Source organism: Schistocerca nitens, chromosome 3, assembly GCF_023898315.1.
Source record: "Schistocerca nitens isolate TAMUIC-IGC-003100 chromosome 3, iqSchNite1.1, whole genome shotgun sequence".
Classification (NCBI taxonomy): Eukaryota; Metazoa; Arthropoda; class Insecta; order Orthoptera; family Acrididae; genus Schistocerca; species Schistocerca nitens.
Genome location: NC_064616.1, coordinates 581143469 through 581164718, shown reverse-complemented (window position 1 = coordinate 581164718; position 21250 = coordinate 581143469). Strand labels below are relative to the sequence as shown.

Below are 21250 nucleotides of genomic sequence, written 5' to 3'. Positions count from 1 at the left end.
CAGCAACGTTCGCTGAACGATCGTTAGTTGGTAGCCACTTAGTTTATCTGGGCGGTCAGTTACTCGTCTATTCACTTGTACACATCTCTGTAGCCGTCACTCAGCCACGTCATCTGTGGTCCGTGTTGCAACACAGTTGCGTCAGCGACGGTTTTGGACAGCGCGATTCTGCTATGCGCAGTATACCTTAACCGCGGTGCAGTTTCTGTTTCGGAAATGGTTCAACACTTGGCCCGAAGACCAGTGAAATACCCTTCGGGGCGTCAGGTAAATCGCTCAGTTTCCACCTTACGAAAACGGCCCTCCACCTCTAGTGCTGCTACCTGTCAAACTGCCTGAGTGATTACTGCGTGTAGAACATACGCACTGTTCACATGAATGTGACTGGACCGTGCAACTTCAAAATCATAAGAATTACTGAAAAAACAAACAAGTGTAGTATGTGGTATGCAAATTAGGTTGAAGCAACCGTATGATGTAGTGCATTGGACTAGCATTCAGGATTAAGGTTCAAAATGGTTCAAATGGCTCTGAGCACTGTGGGACTTAACTGCTCGGGTCATCAGTCCCCTAGAACTTAGAAATACTTAAACCTAACTAACCTAAGGACATCACACACATCCATGCCCGAGGCAGGATTCGAACCTGCGACCGTAGCGGTAGCGTGGTGCCAGACCGAAGCGCCTAGAACCGCTCGGTCACAGCGGCCGGCAAACTAATAACAGTACAACAGTACCCGTTGATATATAAATTGTTATTCCTGTAACGCTGTGATGGGATGGAAAAAACTTTCAAACATGCTGCATTAAAGCGTACTTCTTGCTATGCTTTTTATAGTGATTTGCAGAACATATATGTAAATCTATAGTGTTTCATCGTCGTTCCAAATTGATGTACTCTTTCGGCAATCCATTTCCTGAACTGATTGACACATGGTTTCAGTAGCAACGTTCAGTTCTTTAAGGGTTTCTTAAGATTACATCCGTTACATAACACAACTGGCTAAAGGTTGGGATAATACATTGGTTAATGCTTTAAGAATGTAGAGAGATGTAAAATTTCTGCCATTAGTTGATGTACACATAGTTTCAAGCTGACAGGGGTACAAGCTGTTGATTTGATGATATATTTGTAAATGAGATCAATCCCTTGTCCATTTGGGGGCTGTCAAGGTAATATAACAAAATATTTACGGTAAATATTAAGGTGTGTGTGCGTGTGCGTGCATCGCAAATTTAATAACGCAGGCAGTTGATGGAAACAGAGATTATAGTATTTTAAATATTGTCATTTTTGTCATTTAAGATGGATTCAGGTTGTTTCGTTTGGTGTTTGTATATTTGGAGCGTTTCAATGTATATTCTTTGTACTTTGTGATAATGTTTCTCTTCTGCTATATGAGCCTTGCACCTAATAGCTCCAGGTGCCATATTTGTTTAAAAAAATATGACGGTATACGTGTGATGTTAATGCAGTGAAAGGAACCGGTGACCCCTGGAGGTACTCTATTTTATTTATTTTATTTTTACCATTAGGTATAAGTTTAGTTTTTAGTCAAAAGAAATCCAAAACCATGTTCTGAAATAGTGTTTTGCTTCTCCACTAGACAGTGCCACAAGTTCCACCAAAAAACTCTAACACAACACGCGCACGCACACACACTCACAGTGTTATACTAACGAATGCAAACCACGTGATGATGGTGGTTTAAACCTCAGAAACGCGTCGTGGAGATAAACAAAAAGTGACTGGTAACAGTAAACATATTGTTTCATTTAGTGTCAATAACAGTCGCGGTAAAGCCTAACCTAAAATATTCGCATTTACAGAAAATATACGAACCTTCAGAGTTACTGAACAAGGCAAAGACTGAAGCAATCTCGAATCGATGTCACATGTTTGTGACTGGTTAAGTGTAACGTTACGCGATAGCCTGTGCTGACTTCGTATGCTGGCGACGCCTGTAAGTCTCAGGTTACGTCGGCTGCGCCGCGCGGCGACGGCTGGGTGAAAGCGGCAAGCGTTATTGTTCCCCTGGCGGAAAGGCAGAGGCCGGCCGCGCCGCGTCACGCAGTATTCACATCAGCGAGAGGCGTGGCCGTCTACTCGACTCGCTAACACGCCCTGGTTCCTTTGGCGCGTGCGCTCGCTTATCTCTAACCGCACTTGTCGGGGTAACTCCGTGTTGCGAAGTGCTACAGAAAGGAGCGAAAGAGCTACAGGGAAGTTTGAAACATATTTAACCACTGCGTATCTCACAATTCAGTTCGTTTTATCTGCAGGATGGCTTAGTTTCAGCGTGTAGTCTGGCGTCATATGGTGCTCGTCTCGAAATCTTTACAAACACACTGAGAGTGAAAAAAGACTAAACCAGTGGTCGATGACTTTCGTGGTGTTATCTGGCTATAGTTTAGAGATACAAATAGTTTTCTAACTAATATCAAATCACAGTCAATCATATAGCTAAAGACGCAAGGTGAATGAGAATTTCTTTTCCTGGCTATGTGAAAAGGCGTTTTCTAAGTCAAAAATCACTTCCAATTACAGTCCCCTTTTAAATTAAAGTACATTGTCTGATGGATTTCTGCACAGTAGATCCCATCCTTGAAACGTGATTCTAGAAGGCTTACTATGGAAGTACCCACTGGAAAAATTGACTAACTTCTCACATCTACACTTGTGTAAACTGTTCCCGGGTAAGGTCTTAACGTTACTTCGTTACAGACTTTCGCTACTTCGGCAGAAGCGTGGGGATGCTCTAATATCAAATTATTAAGATATAATCTTATTCCTTCATTCTGGTATGAAAGTTGTTTACTTACTGATGACACACACACCTTAGGTGAGGAATATGATTGATCGTATATAGTCTAGGGCCATTTTCATTCCTCATTCCTGTCGAGTTGAACCCATGGTCAATCTCCAATAACCTCAACATCGATGGAATGTTAATTCGTTAATTCCTAACGTCGGTATGCAACCATCAAATAATGAACGATTTCAGATAATTAACTATCGGTAAAGATGTAGCGGTGGGAAATAATAACCACACTGTTACGATCATGGCTTCGTGTAGTTACTCATTTCCACTACAATAAAATTCCAAGCAAAAATGTTTTGATAGGTCTTTCGTGAGTATAAGAGAATATAGACGTCAAACAAAGGAGAAATTAAGCATTACGTTAATTATATGAAATACGTAGTTAACACGTGATTGTATCTAATAGTATTGAGTATAAGTATGAAAATAAATTTCGTGCATCCTATTCTGACAATGTAATTTAAGTATAAGTTGTATTAAAAGGGACTTGCTCTGTAGGTGTATCATTCGTTTCACTTTGTTCGCTTCCTGGAGGCGGCGTAGAGTCCCTTTTGGTGGGAGGGATGTCGCTGCTTCATAAAGTTACCGGAGCTCCAAAGAAATTTAATTACAAAGTTTTAGGGGATAGATGATGAAAGAGGGTACGTTCAAACAGCCTGCTCTCGGGGCACACTCTAAATGTAACAAGATTTTGGTTAAGATTACAATTGAGTAATTTTCGAAATACAATGTCATCTCTTGAAATAAGAAACAGATGGTTAGCATCCTATATAAGATCGTGGCAGTTTTCCTGGCGCAGTTCAAATCTAAAATGCGTTGTCATACTGCCGAAAAAACTGATGAATGCCTGGAAAATTCTTAATAGAGGTAGCTGGACTGCAGTACCACAGTAGTTTTTTCTGTCACACGATCGATGTTAACAGAAAGTGGCCCTACGTTCAGTCAAAATGTGAAGCTTTATCTCTGTTAGTATGCACGCACACGGAAATGTTTCAGTAAATTTTAGGAAACCATGTATGAGAATATTTCATATTTGTCGATGCCAACAACACGACGAGATCGGTAATGCAGTTATTTTATAAGAATTAACGATCTATACTTAATAAAATAATTTGTTGAAGAAAAATGGTTCACGTAACATCCTAATGAAATTGTCAGTTTTACAGTAGCCTACTCGTGGTTGGTTGCTGTTCGTCTTCTGAACCTTTAGTATATTAACAGTTGTCGTCGTTTACATGTAATTTTCTGGACTGAACATGAACTACGAACTGTTCTACGTTGCGGACATATTTTTGCCGTACGACAAGGCGAGGGCAATTGAAGAGACTCGTCGTACCAACAAGCGCCGATTTGCTAACAGGAGACTTCGAGCACAGAGTGTCGTTTCTGTACTTTCTAGAAGCCTTAGAGAAACACAGTCTTCTTTGTGAACTTTCTGGTGCCGGAAGGTGTGATGCGTGAACACCGTACTCTCAGAGATTTAGTAATAGACGTGTATCACATTCAGAAACCGCAGAAAATTGGAGTATCAGATTTGGCACATCTTATGGAATTAAGGCAGTTGTTCCTTGATCAAAATGCTAGTGGTACTGCATTCTATATGAACGTATTATTCACATATGAAGCCTACTTGAGCGTTTCGGGTTATTAACAGTTGGAGAAATTCATATCTGGAACTGCAGTAACCCGCATTTTACGTGAAGTGCTTGAAATACGTTGTCTAGGACCCGTACATTTATTAAAACGAATAAGTCAGTTTCTCCATACCACCCTGTAGGAACTGCTAGACACATCACTGCTGCTTTGCTCAGCAACGTGTGTTTCCAACAAGATTCAGTTCCAGCTCATTATTTTGGAACTCTTTCATTTGGTCCGTGTTTGCATAGAAAAACAGTAGTATCACAAATTGAGTCCGCCTTTATGCTAAACACCGTGTTATTTGTTTATTTCTTTATTATCCCCACCATCAGTGGTTTTTTTAAATCTAAAACACGCAGAAAATGGTATGGTGGTACAAACACAGTAAAACATGATTACATCATCTTTTGAAATATAGTTCTATATTGATACTTTCATACTACCTTATTTATTGTATGCTACAGCATGTTTTAAGCTATTATTGGCGCTGTTTGTGACATATTTTCTGTGCTCTTCTTTCTGTTGCCGTCTTTTTACTTAACGAACATAATGTCACCTGCAACCACGTGAGCGGCTGTTAGTAAACAAATACTCGAAGGTGAACTTCGTATGTCAGCAGTATATACTTGGGGTTGTGGTAGTGTTGTGGAAACCAGTTATTTTGGTGTGTATTTAGCTGTTGCTTGGCTATTCGTGTACTCACGTTCGTTGGATGGTGTGTGGCTGCTATTTACACAGAAAAACAAAACTTTTGCACTTTGTTTCTGATCCAGAATCGGTGTTGTCTTTCAGAAACATAAGACAAGTCTCGCAGAATCTGCTGTGCCTAACCTTTTGCCTGATTCAGCAACCTATGATTATTTTTTGCTTAGGGGTATGGAAAGTGTGTTGTACATGTTACTCCAATTTCCAGTCTCTCTCTCTCTCTCTCTCTCTCTCTCTCTCTCTTTCTCTTTCTTTCTCTCTCTCTCTCTCTCTCTCTCTCTCTCTCTCTCTCTGCGTGTGTGCGCGTGTGTGCGCGTGTGTGCGCGCGTGCGCGTGCGCGCGTGTTTTTGGAATTTAAATTGAAATTTTGATGTTATAAACAGAAGATGGAAAGCTTAATTAAGAGTAATAATATAAATTCTGAATTACATTTACCGCGGATTGTCAAATTAGGTAAATTGGGTTTCTTATGTTGATAGTCGTCAGGCTCAGAATCTTTATTGGAGGGCGGGTAAGTCTGCCGACGGCGGACCGTGTTTGTGCGTATAATGCAACAAAATAATTTGTATCACACCAGAAAACATGAATCGGACTTCGTTAAAGAAATTAAGGCTGCAAGGTTGGAATTTTTCTATATCGTGCAAATCTAGGCATAATGGCGTGCGGATGATGCCCAAATCTACTGTTCACCACGCTGATCTCCTTCCAACGTAGTTAACATTGAAACTTAACAAACCTCTACATGGCAGTAGTGAAAAGTAGAATGTGATTTACGATAAACAAAACATTGACTAAATCAGAATTTCCAGTTGTATTTCAAGTATGCTATGAACAAATAACTATAGATGCTTACACGCTGAAAGACAGAACAACACAAACAGCAGCTAGTAGGCTAATCGTGTCTTTCTTATTATGCAATAAGAACATCGAAAGTGGCAGCAAAGATGGGTGTAGAAATATGGTAGTAGTATACACAAATTTATCTTCGCAGGGTGAAATAATTATTTGGAGCTTCGGATGCAACCATATAGGGACTTGGTCTGTAGGTACCATCATAGCTTCTTGCTCGTCACACAGCTGGGGGGACAGAAAGCTGGGTAGAGAATCCGCCGTGAGCTTCACCGGCCCCATAACCTGTTCCCGTTGTACTGGTCTTTTGGCGGTGGCACATGTCCAAGTGAATCCACTTGACGGGCAAGTTCCGTTTCCGCAGAGCTGCCAGACGTTTCACGCCTGTTTGGGACTACGGCCCAGATCGTGAATAACTCAAGTTTCCGGGAGAGAGCAGAGCTGTCCGTGTGCTTGGAATAAATCGCACGTCTCCCCAAAACACTATGTAGTTGCGACAGTTTTTCTACGCTTCTTAAATTTGCTTCGGATTTCGGGGAAGCTTTTTAGCTGACTTGATAATATTTCAGCGATTGTGACATTTATATTTGTTGTACTTCGATCACATTGCAACCTCTGTCTCGAATTAAATGGTCCTCACGCTATGGTATTTCTCTTCTTTGTTCATGAGGTAGGACTTCTTCTGTAGCAACAGCTTGTTGCCGGCCGCTGTGGCCGAGCGGTTCTAGGCGCTTCAGTCCGGAACCGCACTGCTGCTACGGTCGCAGGTTCGAATCCTGCCTCTGGCATGGATGTATGTGATGTCCTTAGGTTTAAGTAGTTCTAAGTCTAGGGGACTGATGACCTCAGATGTTAAGTCCCACAGTGCTTAGAGCCAATAGCATGTTGATATTAACGCGTTGGAGTGACAGCTGGGCCTTATAATTTTCACTCACACTTTTTCCGTCCGGCCTTGGATAATCGTAAAGCAATCACTTATGGACACCCATATTGAACAGCGTGTCAACTAAGGCTCCTTCTCACTTTTACCCCAAATAAAAATAGGTAATTTTACACTTCATTGTAAAATTTTGCGTTCGACGTTATGAGTACATTAGGTGACAGTCCATTATAAACAAGTTACCAGTCAAGTTTTTAATGATTTCTATTTTCATTTCCAACAGAGATCTGTTTAGTTATTTGTGTTACAAAACTACGTTTATGTATGTGAACTTCCTTATCAGGTCGGTACTCGTTTCTGCGACCAAATGAATATTATTGTACATTGCTTGTCAGTGCTTCTGCAGGTACGTGTGAGAAAATCCAGATGAACTTAAATTTTTCATGGACGTAGTCTCGAAATAGTGTACATCGCAGCCACTCTGTTCTCACCGTTTGTTCAGAGTTTCAGATTTTCTTCCCGCACCAAATTTGAGGAAGCAAAGCAAGTTACATGCATCATTGGCAAAATAAATGAAAGCCATCATTTCACAAAATTTCAGGGGCATGAGTGTTCTTAGCGTTTGGAAATTTACTTTTGCATTTAGCTTTGTCCGATTATACGAGCTGCCATTTAGGAAGATCGCAAAAAAAATCGTGTGCCAGCAGATATAACGAACAGATAATTAGCATTGAAGATGAAAGCAAGTGACTGTCATTTCTTTCTGCAACGTCGACAATTACGGTGTACATGCTAATTACCGTAACAAGAGCGAAACTTTTAATACTAATGTTTCTTTTTAGACAAGGAAAGGAAAACTCCTGGATAAAATGCGAACCAACAGCGATCGATCAACTACATACTTACAAAACATAAAATTCAACTGATACACCAACGTTGCACTTCATCGCTTTATACTTCTCGACAATGAGATCCCTTCACGAATTCACAAAAGGAAAAACAAATACAATCTGTGTTTGGGTTACTGACATCGTGAAGTTTTATGATAAGTATTCTTTTAAAAAAATATTCCCTCTGTGAAAGAGACAGTAAAGACCTCATTCTGTGTCAGCTAAGGCTGTTAGTTAAGTCTGCTACTGTTAATTACTACTGTATGATAAGTTAGTAATTATACGAGTTTTAACTCCGCCATAATCGGATTTCTCTGCCTTTGCTACCGGATGGAAAATTGTAATGTCTCCCTGAACAGACCAGGCGGGCATTACACACATGAAGCACCACCCACTCGTGTGGCTGATGTAGGCCTCATCGTTGATTCTTTGTTGGACACTTATGAACGAAACTTGTGTATTTTGTTACGGAGAAGATTACGGACAAACATGAAAAATAAAAGAAAACACATTAACAAGATGTTAACCGCAGAATCTTTCTGGGTAGTTCCCTAAATTACTCTCGCATATTAATAATAGTAATGTGTAAGTCGCAAAGAAACACTGTAATTCCTCCTGTTCATTGAGTGGTACCAGTGATTTGGATGATGATGATGATGATGATGATGATTTGGATGATGATGATGATGATTTGGATGATGATGATGATGATGATGATTTGGATGATGATGATGATGATGATGATTTGGATGATGATGATGATGATTTGGATGATGATGATGATGATGATGATGATGATGATTTGGATGATGATGATGATGATGATGATTTGGATGATGATGATGATGATGATGATGATGATTTGGATGATGATGATTTGGATGATGATGATTTGGATGATGATGATTTGGATGATTTGGATGATGATGATTTGGATGATGATGATTTGGATGATGATGATTTGGATGATGATGATTTGGATGATGATGATTTGGAGGATGATTTGGAGGATGATTTGGAGGATGATTTGGAGGATGATTTGGAGGATGATTTGGAGGATGATTTGGAGGATGATTTGGAGGATGATTTGGAGGATGATTTGGATGATGATTTGGATGATGATTTGGATGATGATTTGGATGATGATTTGGATGATGATTTGGATGATGATTTGGATGATGATTTGGATGATGATTTGGATGATGATTTGGAGGATGATGATGATGATGAGGGACAGTATCATGTTTATACCCTTGTCTGCGAGATGTAAAATATTGCTCTTTCCTTTCAAAATAAGTGGTTAAATGTTTGTAGAAAGGAGCATGAAAATTGCAGACGAATTTACTTTGCTAGGTGCACCTCTGATGCCCATTTCCACCCACGTTACTCTGCATTATGACTATTTCCCTTACTTAGCATTAATGTGATTTTACACCAGTAGTGATGTGCAACCTAACTCTAGATACATACTGAATATTTCGCTACCCGTTATGTCTCGTGTCTGTATTACACACACACACACACACACACACACACACACACACACAGAGAGAGAGAGAGAGAGAGAGAGAGAGAGAGAGAGAGAGAGTTAAATCCTGCCGATACCGATTTCGTTTGGAATGCGTTGGGGAGACGCACCACGTCCACATCTACCAATGACCATCCAGCAGTCTTGAACCGCGCTATCCTATCAGAAGCGTTACTACCAACATCGTGGCCAGCATGGGAGCACGTTGCAGAGCATGCGTTGCCGTCCGTGGTGATCACACACCCCATCAATAACCATGTCCCGCCATTTGTAATGTCAAATGGACCATCATAAATCGCGGTGAGTTCAGTGTAGTTACTGTCTTTGAATAAAAATGTCATTTCTGATATTCTCATTGCGTACTTCTTCGTTACCTTCTGTACTAAACTACAGCAGTTCTTTTTGTATATGGTCCAAGTTGCATAGAGATAAACATCATGCGAACGTTTCTTTAGTCCCTAAGCTTTGCAAACCAGTGCGTTATACTACTGCTAGCAGTTATCACAAGCTGCAGACGTGAACATAATTTTTGCTTGTATTAATTTTATGGTCTAGCGGTTCTAGGCGCTTCAGTCCGGAACCGCGAGACCGCTACGGTCGCAGGTTCGAATCCTGCCTCGGGCATGGATGTGTGTGATGTCCTTAGGTTAGTTAGGTTTAAGTAGTTCTAAGTTCTAGGCGACTGATGACCTCATAAGTTAAGTCGCATAGTGCTCAGAGCCATTTGAACCATTTTTTTTGTTAATGTTTGTATAATCTAATCGTAACCAGAGTCAATAGGTGTACTGAATTACCATGCCAGTCTCCCAATATGAACACACTTCGGTGCACTGTGTAAATCACGTCATGAATTAGATGTAATGTTTTCTGCTGAATCAAATGTTAAGTACATTGCTTCGTTATGTAGCGGAAACGCGCTGCAACAGCAGCTCACACGTGTGGAAACTCTGTACGCGGCCGTAAACTCTGACAAGTGAGGTCAGCTTACCGGTAAGTGAGCGTCCTCCGCATTAGGACTCCCTCGTGCCCACGTTTATGGCGTTGCCACGCGCGTGACATGAACCGGCGAACTATAGTTACTTCCCAGCAGAGTTCTAAGTGGCACTTAGCCAAAACGCGAATATTATCTGACGACCCCCAACGTAACGGGGGTCATTGTGGTAGCACTGAAGCTACATAACCGCGTGTCAAGTGAAGTTGTAGTCTGCCAACGAGAAATAGTGTTTCCCGCAAGGTACGTTTGAGACTGTAACCTCTAAATGCTAGTGGATAGATGGACTAGATTATCCACCAACTAAAGAGCTTTCCTTTTAATTGATGGTGATCTGTATCTTCGTGCTCGTATAATCTATTACGCAACTTGATTGAGACTCAGGAAATTAAACCAGAGCCAGAGCTAAACCGCTAGTTTCCCACACCCTCCTAGGCTAATTTCTGGAGCTTCAGGAACACACAAAAAAAGTAAAGGTCCTTGTTCTGGCCCAGACAGGCCAATCGGGACCGACCGATCGCCATGTCAACCCCTACCAATATGGTGTCATTGAGTCAGCACTCCGCTCTCACAGTCGTTATATTTCTTGATCTTGGAGTTGCAACTTCTCAGTCGAGTAGTTTCTCAGCTGGCATCAAGAGGTTGAGTGTACCCCCCCCCCCCCCCCCCATCCTACCAGTCCTCCCATCAAGAAAAAAAAAATCGCTAGCAATACCGTCTCCTCTGCATAGCAGCCAGACACGCTGACCACTGATCTACGGAGGTGGGCACCAGAAATATAGGGTGCTACAGAAGGATTTTTCGATTTCGCCGGCCGTGGTGGCCGAGCGGTTCTAGGCGCTACAGTCGGGAACCGCGCGACCGCTACGGTCGCAGGTTCGAATCCTGCCTCGGGCATGGATGTGTGTGATGTCCTTAGGTTAGTTAGGTTTAAGTAGTTCTAAGTCTAGGAGACTGATGACCTCAGATGTTAAGTCCCATAGTGCTTAGAGCCATTTGAACCATTTTGTTCGATTTCACAACGCTATATCTTCTATATGAATGTAGATAGAAACTGAGGATGCATTTATTCTCGACCACTGAAACTAAGTTTATCTATTTTTTGTGGATGCAAACACACATCAGTGTCATCTGTAAGATTTTACTTAAGCAGCCCGATGCCGAGTTAAAATGCTGGAACCTCACATTACAGAGCTCTGCTGTGCACACTGGTGGACTGTTAATAAGTACCTTACAAGTTGTATAAGACGTCTTCAGTAAACCACCCAGCTGACAATCTTCGCAAGCTTCTGTAAGTCTCAGGAGCTATACTGATGCATTGTATTCCAAGAAACGGGGTTTGCTATGTGAAGCCTGACAGACTGTTGAGTCGTTAACGATATTCAGCTGCTGATCTACTGAATTAAGGATGTAAGTTGCTGTGTGCATGAGTATTGCACTTATCCTGACGAGAACTAAGCGTAAACTTATTTTAAAGGAATAAAACGATCTGCGGTATGGGCAGTGTTCGATAAGAAACTGAAATTTGGTATTTGAGAATCGGTCCACAGCCCTGCGTGTAGAACATGTAGCTGCGTAATAAATTCTTAACTTGATAAAGATTTCCGATAATCATAGCCGATCCCCGGAGCATAATAGTCTCCTGGCTGCCGCGGAGCTCGGCATGGCCCCACTGCATTACATCCGCACAATATACGTTCATTAAACGGATGGGTTGCATGTCATGATAATTTCCCATGTTATTATTCCTACGTACATCTTCCCAGGGGAATATTGGGAGAAAAAATCTCTCTCCCTCGATCTGCACGTGTGCTCGTTCGTCAGTTACTAGTTTCAAAAGGACACTCCTGTAATTTCTTATGGGGCTTTTTAAAATAATCGGATTGCAGTTATTTAATTCGAATTGATTAACTGACAAGTTGTGCAGTCACCATTTTTTAAAAACTTTATTCATCATAGTTGAAAAATGACTCCCTTATTTTTCTGCGTTTGAATGGGTAACTAAAATCAAACGTTGCCGTATTTCTCTTGAAGGTGATCTGTAAATAAAGGTGAAAATGTCACGAAAGTGCATGACTTGATATTTGACGATCGGTGATAATTATAGGTGTAAAACAGATGAAACCTTCGAAACACCACAAAAAAGAGTGCAATACATTTTACGTGACAAATTAACTGAGAAAATTCCTGAAGATAGACATTGACTGTGGATATTGTATCACAGACACAGTCCTTTGACTGTTCAGAGATGTCACTAAACCCGACCAAAGATGTAAACAACCATGCATGTGCAGCTCCTATTAGTCGGAGGGGGACCGACAGCCGATCAGTTCCAGTCATTCCACCAGGAAGGAGGTACACGGCTCTTGTTGTCTGTAGTTCAACCATGCTTAGACGGTCAATACCGCGGTTCGGTCGCTTGCGCAATGTTACTTTGTGTCAGGAAGGGCTCTCAACAAGGGAAGTGTCCAGGCGTCTCTGAGTGAACCAAAGCGATGTTGTTCGGACATGGAGGAGATACAGAGAGACAGGAACTGTCGATGACATACCTCGCTCAGGCCGCCCAAGGGCTACTACCGCAGTGGATGACCGCTACCTACAGATTATGGCTCGGAGGAACCGTTGCAGCAACGCCACCATGTTGAATAATGATTTTCGTGCAGCCACAGGACGTCGTGTTACGACTCACTGTGTGCAATAGGCTCCATGGTGCGCAACTTCCCTCCCGACGTCCATGGCAAGGTCCATCTTTGCAACTACGACACCATGCAGCGCGGTACAGATGGGCCCAACAACATGGACCGCTCAGGATGGCATCACATTCTCTTCACCGATGAGTGTCGGATATGCCTTCAACCAGACAATCGTTGGAGACGTGTTTGGACGCAAACCGGTCAGGCTGAACGCCTCAGACACAGTGCCCAGCGAGTGCAGAAAGATGGAGGTTCCCAGCTGTTTTGGAGTGGCATTATGTGGAACCGACGTACGCCGCTAATGGTCATGGAAGGCGCGGTAACGGCTGGGCGATACGTGAATGTCATCCTCCGACCGATAGTGGTTCAAATGGCTCTAAGCACTATGGGACTTAACATCTCAGGTCATCAGTCCCCTGGAACTTAGAACTACTTAAACCTAACCAACCTAAGGACATCACAAACATCCACGCCCGAAGCAGCCTTCAAACCAGCGACTGAAGCGCCTAGAACCGCTCGGCCACAGCGGCCGGCGACCGATAGTGCAACCATATCGGCAGCATATTGGCGAGGTATGTGTTTTCATGGACGACAATTCGCGCCCCTGTCGTGCACATCTAGCGAATGCCTTCTATCAAGATAACGACATCGCTCGATTAGTGGCCAGCATGTTATCCAGACATGCACCCCATCGAATATGGCTGGGATAGATTGAAAAGGGCTGTTTATGGACGACGCGACCCACCAACAACTCTGAGGGATCTACGTCGAATCGCCATTGAGGAGTGGGAAAATCTGGACCAACAGTGCCTTGATCAACTTGGGGATAGTATGCCACGACGAATACAGGCACACCTCAATGCAAGAGGACGTGCTACTGGGTATCAGAGGTACCGGTGTGTACAGCAATCTGGACCACCACCTCTGAAGGTCTCGCTGTATTGTGGTACAACATGCAGTGTGTGGTTTTCATGAGCAACAAAAGGGCGGAAATGATGTTTATGTTGATTTCTATGCCAATTTTCTGTACATGTTCCGGAACTCTCGGAACCGACGTGATGCGAAACATTCTTTGATTTGTGTAATTTTCAATACTCCCTCGTATTTAGAGTTGTAGCAATTTCATTCTCGTTAATAGACACCTGAACTACTGTACTTACTTTCTCCTTCATCACCGTTTTTACTTTCTTTTGCTTCTCACTGTTTTTAGAAGGGTATTTAAATTAAATAAATTTTTAAATGTGTTGCTAATTTGGCATGTGGACTCGTTAATATGTGTAAAGGAGGGTCTGGTTAACTTGATAGCGTATTCACCTAATGTAATTGGTGTAAAACATATGAATCTGGCAGGAACATAACCCTTTACCAACGAAAGTAGCTGCTGTTATAAGGTGGCTTGCTTGGACGCAGCAGGTATACAGCTTCGTCATAGGGCCATACAGGTTTATGCAACAGCTATGTCAAAATGCTAACATATATTAGCAACAATTCACAACACTTATTAATAGAAGCTCTACAAATACTTAACTGTAATATGATGTGTGGCAAGTATTGCTTGCTCTGATCCGACTTCAACTCTGGTCTAGCCCTGAATCCAGTGAACGGTAACTACGATTACTTGTAGAACTTCGACTTTAGCTCTTCTTTGCGGAGAGTTTAGATACAACCCTGATGTCTTGCGGTACCGTTGATAATATGTTGATAGTTACTCAGAGGAATTGTATATCAGAGTTTGGGTGATGGATGTCCACTTGCCGTAAGGAAGAAGCATGAAAGAGATCTTGCCTTGCGCTATCTCTGTTGGAGGCTAGCCTTAACTCAGCTGCACCTGAGTAGTAGGCAGCTCGGCGCCCCTCTATGTAAGGCTGTGTTTCGTATCTTCTGGAGGACACAGAACTTGGTATCAAGGTTAGTCCGATATAATTTGGTGTGTTATTGAGTGGAATGGTAAGGTGCAAAGTGCAGCATGTAGTGCGACCCGCAAGAATTCCCGAGGTTTAGGGACGATTTATCATAGCGCATGTACAAACGTTTACGATGATGGAAAGCCACTGCCACTCCTCGAACACGTGGGTGAACACGATCTCTGGGCCACCTGCTGTCCGTTAGCCGTCCGCAGGCTATCTGCGCCCGCTGGGAGACCATCTCCGCACTGACCGCAAGGACGGAGGTGAAAGGGCACGTGGCGTGGCCCTCGGAGCTGCCGGAAGCGCAAGACGTGCACGTGCGACCGCGGGCACCTGTCGCGTGCGCCGCCGTATTGATTGCGCCCGCCGCAATGCAGCACGATGCGCTGCCCTAGGCAACGTGACGCCAAAGCAAACATCACTGACTGTCTGGCTCATCAACTCACCCCCGGCCGACTCCCACCCCTTCTCTCTCTCTCTCTCTCTCTCTCTCTCTCTCTCTCTCTCTCTCTACCGGCTACTGCTGTGTGTGCCTGAAAGCACACCCGTGCATTTGGGAACTATGTAATGTACTTCACACCAAGGGAAAATACAAGGGTGGACAAAAATAGGAAAACACCAAAAACACAACACATTACCGTGCATAGTACTGTGTAGGAAAACCACTGTCATTCAAAACTGCTTCCAGTCGTCTCCGAATGGATAAGTACAGGACATGTATGGTTCTCAAGGGAATTTTATACCATTCTTCCTGCAATGTAACAGCAAATGCTGGTAACGATAAAGGAGGTGGAGGGAGAGCACGCACCCTTCCCCCCCCCCCCCCCCCCCCCACCAAAGCAGATTATAACGCTGACATCTGGTGACTGCAGTGGCCAGGGCATATGCGAAAATTCATCCTCGTGCACACAAAACCAGTCCTGGACGTCGTGAGCTGTGTGAACAGGGGCGCTGTTGTCTTGGGACACAGCATCACCATTGGGGCATATAGTACCATGATCAGCCAAAATGATCACATAATCCTTGGCATCAGGGCCACCTGTCAGAGTAACGATGGGGCCCATGGAACACCATGATATAGCTGCCCAAGTCAACGGACCTCTGCCATGTTTCACTCTTGGGACGTAAACTCGACCAGAAGTTGGAAGCAGTGACCAAATGACATTCTTCCATTGTTCCACAGTCCATGTTTCATGGCTTCAGGGCCACATTTTCCTGTTATGGGCATTTGCATCACTGAGTCGGTTCTGCTTTCCACCTCACCCCGCAATTCCCCGCTTATGGAGCTCCCTTCATGTTTTGGTGCTGCCAGGGTTTGCGAGTGCGATATTGAGTTAGTGACTTTCTCAGCTGTCGTCGTCTTACTTTTTGCCACAATCCTCTACAATGACCGTCCGTCACGATCACTCAACACACTCTTTCGTCCGCGTTGTTTACTAGCGGATGTAATTTTTCCACTTTCCCTGTATGCGGAATAAATCTTAGATACGTAGCCTCTTGAAACACCAAACACTTGGTTAAGTTCTTTACGGAAGAACCCACAGCCGGCCGAAGTGGCCGTGCGGTTAAAGGCGCTGCAGTCTGGAACCGCAAGACCGCTACGGTCGCAGGTTCGAATCCTGCCTCGGGCATGGATGTTTGTGATGTCCTTAGGTTAGTTAGGTTTAACTAGTTCTAAGTTCTAGGGGACTAATGACCTCAGCAGTTGAGTCCCATAGTGCTCAGAGCCATTTGAACCATTTTTGAACGGACCAGAGACGAATATGGAATAATAGCTACCACGGCAAAAAGAGGTCACACAAAAACACGTTAAGCTAAACAAACACCAAAATTAACACTAGAGTAGTAGGCTGCACCGAAGGTAAAATCCTACACGACTCATCATGTAGGCTTGTAGTCGAGAGAGAAGTAGATGACGGCGTTGGGAATCAATCTAGCGACGATGCGGCCCCAAACAGGGGAAATTCTTCCGGAAGTAACGTCTACTTGGGTTTTTCAAAAATATTTTCTAGCAACAGTAGATTTCAACGGGCATATACAATTTTTCGTTTGTTACTTGATTTTCCTTCCAGTATTTGACACAGCAAATTTGTGTTTGGATAGATTAATCGCCGACTGAAACACACGACGAATAGATACTTATTTCTTCTACGGTTCAAATGAAATTTCGACAGCGTGCTGAATAGTAATGGCTCCGAATTTTATATACAAAAACTCTTAAAACCTTTTAAATAAACCAAACCAAACATCATTAACATTCAATATCTTTATTCTATACATCTGCAGAAGAAACAGCGTGTTGTAACCGTCGGATTCGAAGAGCTCGTCTACATATGGAGCACGCTCTCCATCAACATGACAGTGCCAGACCATACACGCACACGACGACACCTCGAGTTCACTGTCACCGATCATCCGCACAATCCCGACTTAGCCCCATCTGATTCCCATCTGGTTCAAAACCTTAAGTAACACCTTCGAGGACTTCGCTTTGATAGTGGTGAAGCGGTTCAAGCAGAGCTGAGGTTGTGGCTCCGTGAACAAAGTTAAACATTCTACAGTGACGGTGTCAAAAAGCTCGTCTCCCGTTGGGAGAAATGTGTTCATCAGGGTGACTACGTTTGAAAATAAACATATACGCATGAAGAGTAGAGACGTAGAACGTCAATAACGTTTGTTTTTCTTAAAAAGTCTTAAGAAGTTACACGTAAATTCTGAGGAATTACTTTTCAGCACTCACTCGTATTTTGACCGTATATGGTTACGTTTTCCTTAAGCTGTTACTTCAGTTTCATAGCAGTGTTAGCTACTTATTAGGACACACAAACGGAGGTAGAAAATTTATATTAAATTATACGGAGCAAAATAAATGTCCAAAATTTGCAGCATCAGATACAAGCTTTTGTAAATATGTGTACGTTTTTAAGGAATCAGCTTTTTAATCAATACTTCACATCAAAAGGAACAACAAAATCAATCTTTCTCGTGAAAGAAGTAGGAAAATACGCCATCTGAGTTGATGAAATGTTGTTGATAGTGCTCCTTATTGACTTACCAACTACGCCTCTCTATTGCATCAGCGTCTACGTAATGAAATGGTTCAAATGGCTCTGAGCGCTATGGGACTTAACTTCTGAGGTCATCAGCCTCATAGAACTTAGAACTACTTAAACCTAAGTAACCTAAGGACATCACACACATCCATGCCCGAGGCAGGATTCGAACCTGCGACCGTAGCGGCCGCGCGGTTCCAGACTGTAGCGCCTAGAACCGCTCGGCCACTCTGACCGGCGTCTACGTAACGATCTGCGAGCTTTCTATTAGAAGCCTGTAGTTCACATGCCAATGATTTTGACGGGGAAACAATGAACTGACAAGGAACCCCTTGAGTACGAGGTTGCAAAATTACAGTGATGATTATGGCATCGTTTACCACGCAACCACAATATTGGCTACTAATGGCAACAGGGGCGGGACGGAAGATGTCCAATTACGAGCACAGCATGAGGCTCTGGAGCGTAATTGAACTGCGAGTAACTCACAACTGCTTTACAGTGCTAGTCGTGATCATACAAAGCACAGCAATTGCAACGATAAACAAAGGAACATTGCATTATATCTAAAACAACAGTTGACAAAGTTGACATTTCGTCAGAAAGAAACCCAAGGAATTTCGCAGTGAAAGAAAGTAGTAGATGAAATATTAGCGTTACTGCAAGATGAATCAGTGAAATGTGTGGTATCGTATTCACTCAATGCGGAAAATGTACGTGAGGAGTACAATGATGACGATACGTGCTTAATAAGTGATAGTGATATCGAAATATGTGTCGACTCATGTAGTTAATCATCCTTCTCGGCCAGGGAGCCACAGATTCCGTCTTCAGAGAAACATACTAAAAGACAATAGCTGTCTAAGGAGCGGGTACTAAAAATAATTACGTACATGGTAATCATCTTCAGCATAATAAAAAAAGTTATGAACAGTTTTAGAAGTAGCCCGCAGCAATGTGACCGTGTAGTGCATAAGAAAAACTACGGATATTAAAGGGAGCACAAGGTGCGCTTTTTACAAAAACTGATGTTTGCGCGCTTCAAGTATGCTCTATACAATTTACAGGATGTGTATGATAGTGACCTACTACGTTATGCGCATCACATTGCGCGCGACATGGATTACAGTGATTTCAAGGGAAGCAGAGGATGATTCCATAACTTTACTTGAGGATGCACAGCAAACTGCGGAATCGGCCCCAAAATTTGTAGATGAGATAAACAAACTTATCCCATATAAGGAATCCGTTTCCAGCTCCGACCAATCGGGATTTGAAGTGGAAATGCATTTGCAAGGAACCATGGAAAATAGAGGCACCAAGAGAGTTGTATCAAGATCAACGAAGATCACTGTCTTAACGCATTCGTATACAATTATCCTGACTGTTAATCTGGATGGTAAATTGGCTGGGAAGTTATTTATTGTGCTGTGAGAAGTTGGAGGTGCTCTGTCCGCAACTATTCTTTCTCGTGTGAGTGATCTTGGAAGGGCAGTAGGGGATAATTACGTCACAGCAAGCAAGAGTGCGGACGGGTATATGAAAGTGCTACTGGTGACAATTTAAATTACTGGTGTTATATTGACATTACGTTAAATTTTTGTATAAATTATATCCTTAGTGCTATTTACGAGTCAGATAAGATTTAAACAAACACTTCGGCATAAAGCGCTGTCGGAGATACTGCTGTATAGAAAGAACAATAAACGCGATAAAAGCGTGTGTATTTCTGTGGAAAGTTATCTTCATTACAACAGGTTTCCTGGAAAAAATTCCATTCTGCGCGTTCTTTCATTTCACCGTAACTCACGTAATAAAATTTTATTCTATCTGCCTGCCATTTCACAGCTATATTAGCCATTATGCGAAATAACAAAAGCACGCAGCAGTAACCGTTCTTCGAAATACAAATGCTTTTATATAGACTGTACTGTTACTTTTGACACCATATTCACTAAAGGCACTCGACAGAAACGAAATAAACTCAGCTGTAACATTCTGTAAGTGGTGTATGCAAAGACCGTTTGTGGAGATTACGGTTTAATGCCGGCATTTTTCAATAAAAATGCGATGATCAATGTTGGTCCTTATTTAACATCTCAATTACTATCAAATCTACATCGCGAAGCACAATGATATGTGGAACTGTTCCCAATATGTATCCTGCATTGCCGTGATGTATGAGAGTAATAAAAGTGTGGTTATTTTAATCTATGTATAGAATATGACTTCATTTGTTGCTAAAAAGTACTGTAACTTTCTCTACCGGTAACGTTGACTGAACGCAGTCAGATGGCTATCTTAGTGTTTGTTACATACGAAAATAATTTCAGCGTGTTACCGAAACCGTTTTCATGTGTGCCAAACTACTCTGTATGGTGATAGAACTTGCCATCTGAGGATGTTCAATAAACGTAGCCGGTAGTTAAAATTATAGGATTTCTTAATAAAGGTGAGGTGGTGTTTTATATATGCCTCAGAGTATTTACAGATGAGGCAGCATAATACAGAACATCCCTAAAACTACGAATGTTTCTGTGCATACTAAAATCTTTTTATGACTGATTATGGAACACTAACACTAACTATTACGCAGTAGGTAGAAGAAACTGTGTTATTTGATTTACAAGACTTATGTTATATGCGCATACAAGTAACATGCAATATGTCACTACCGAACCCTTCGATGTGGCGCATTGATCAAAACATTTTGATCTGATCATAGTAATTTAAACTCGGTGTTGTTGTTGCCTTTATCTCCAACGTCACATTTTGCTTCGTTAGTCTATATACATATTTTAGTTTAGATGTAACTCGGCGTTTTCCTTTGCTATATACACTCCTGGAAATTGAAATAAGAACACCGTGAATTCATTGTCCCAGGAAGGCGAAACTTTATTGACACATTCCTGGGGTCAGATGCATCACATGATCACACTGACAGAACCACAGGCACATAGACACAGGCAACAGAGCATGCACAATGTCGGCACTAGTACAGTGTATATCCACCTTTCGCAGCAATGCAGGCTGCTATTCTCCCATGGAGACGATCGTAGAGATGCTGGATGTAGTCCTGTGGAACGGCTTGCCATGCCATTTCCACCTGGCGCCTCAGTTGGACCAGCGTTCGTGCTGGACGTGCAGACCGCGTGAGACGACGCTTCATCCAGTCCCAAACATGCTCAATGGGGGACAGATCCGGAGATCTTGCTGGCCAGGGTAGTTGACTTACACCTTCTAGAGCACGTTGGGTGGCACGGGATACATGCGGACGTGCATTGTCCTGTTGGAA

General features: G+C 42.6%; 2 protein-coding genes across 2 annotated transcripts in view; both read left to right on the top strand.

Annotated features, from left to right (window-relative positions):
- The window catches only part of LOC126249349 (germ cell nuclear acidic protein-like), a 50990-nt gene extending 41937 nt beyond the window's left edge, over nucleotides 1–9053 (top strand). Inside the window, exon 2 of the mRNA XM_049951004.1 lies at nucleotides 8411–9053. Within this exon, the coding sequence (XP_049806961.1) occupies nucleotides 8411–9053 (643 nt within the window). The remainder of the gene's footprint in view (nucleotides 1–8410) is intronic.
- Nucleotides 1–21250, top strand: part of LOC126248492 (uncharacterized) — a 571346-nt gene that overhangs the window by 80060 nt on the left and 470036 nt on the right. The gene's annotated exons all lie outside the window — the stretch shown is intronic.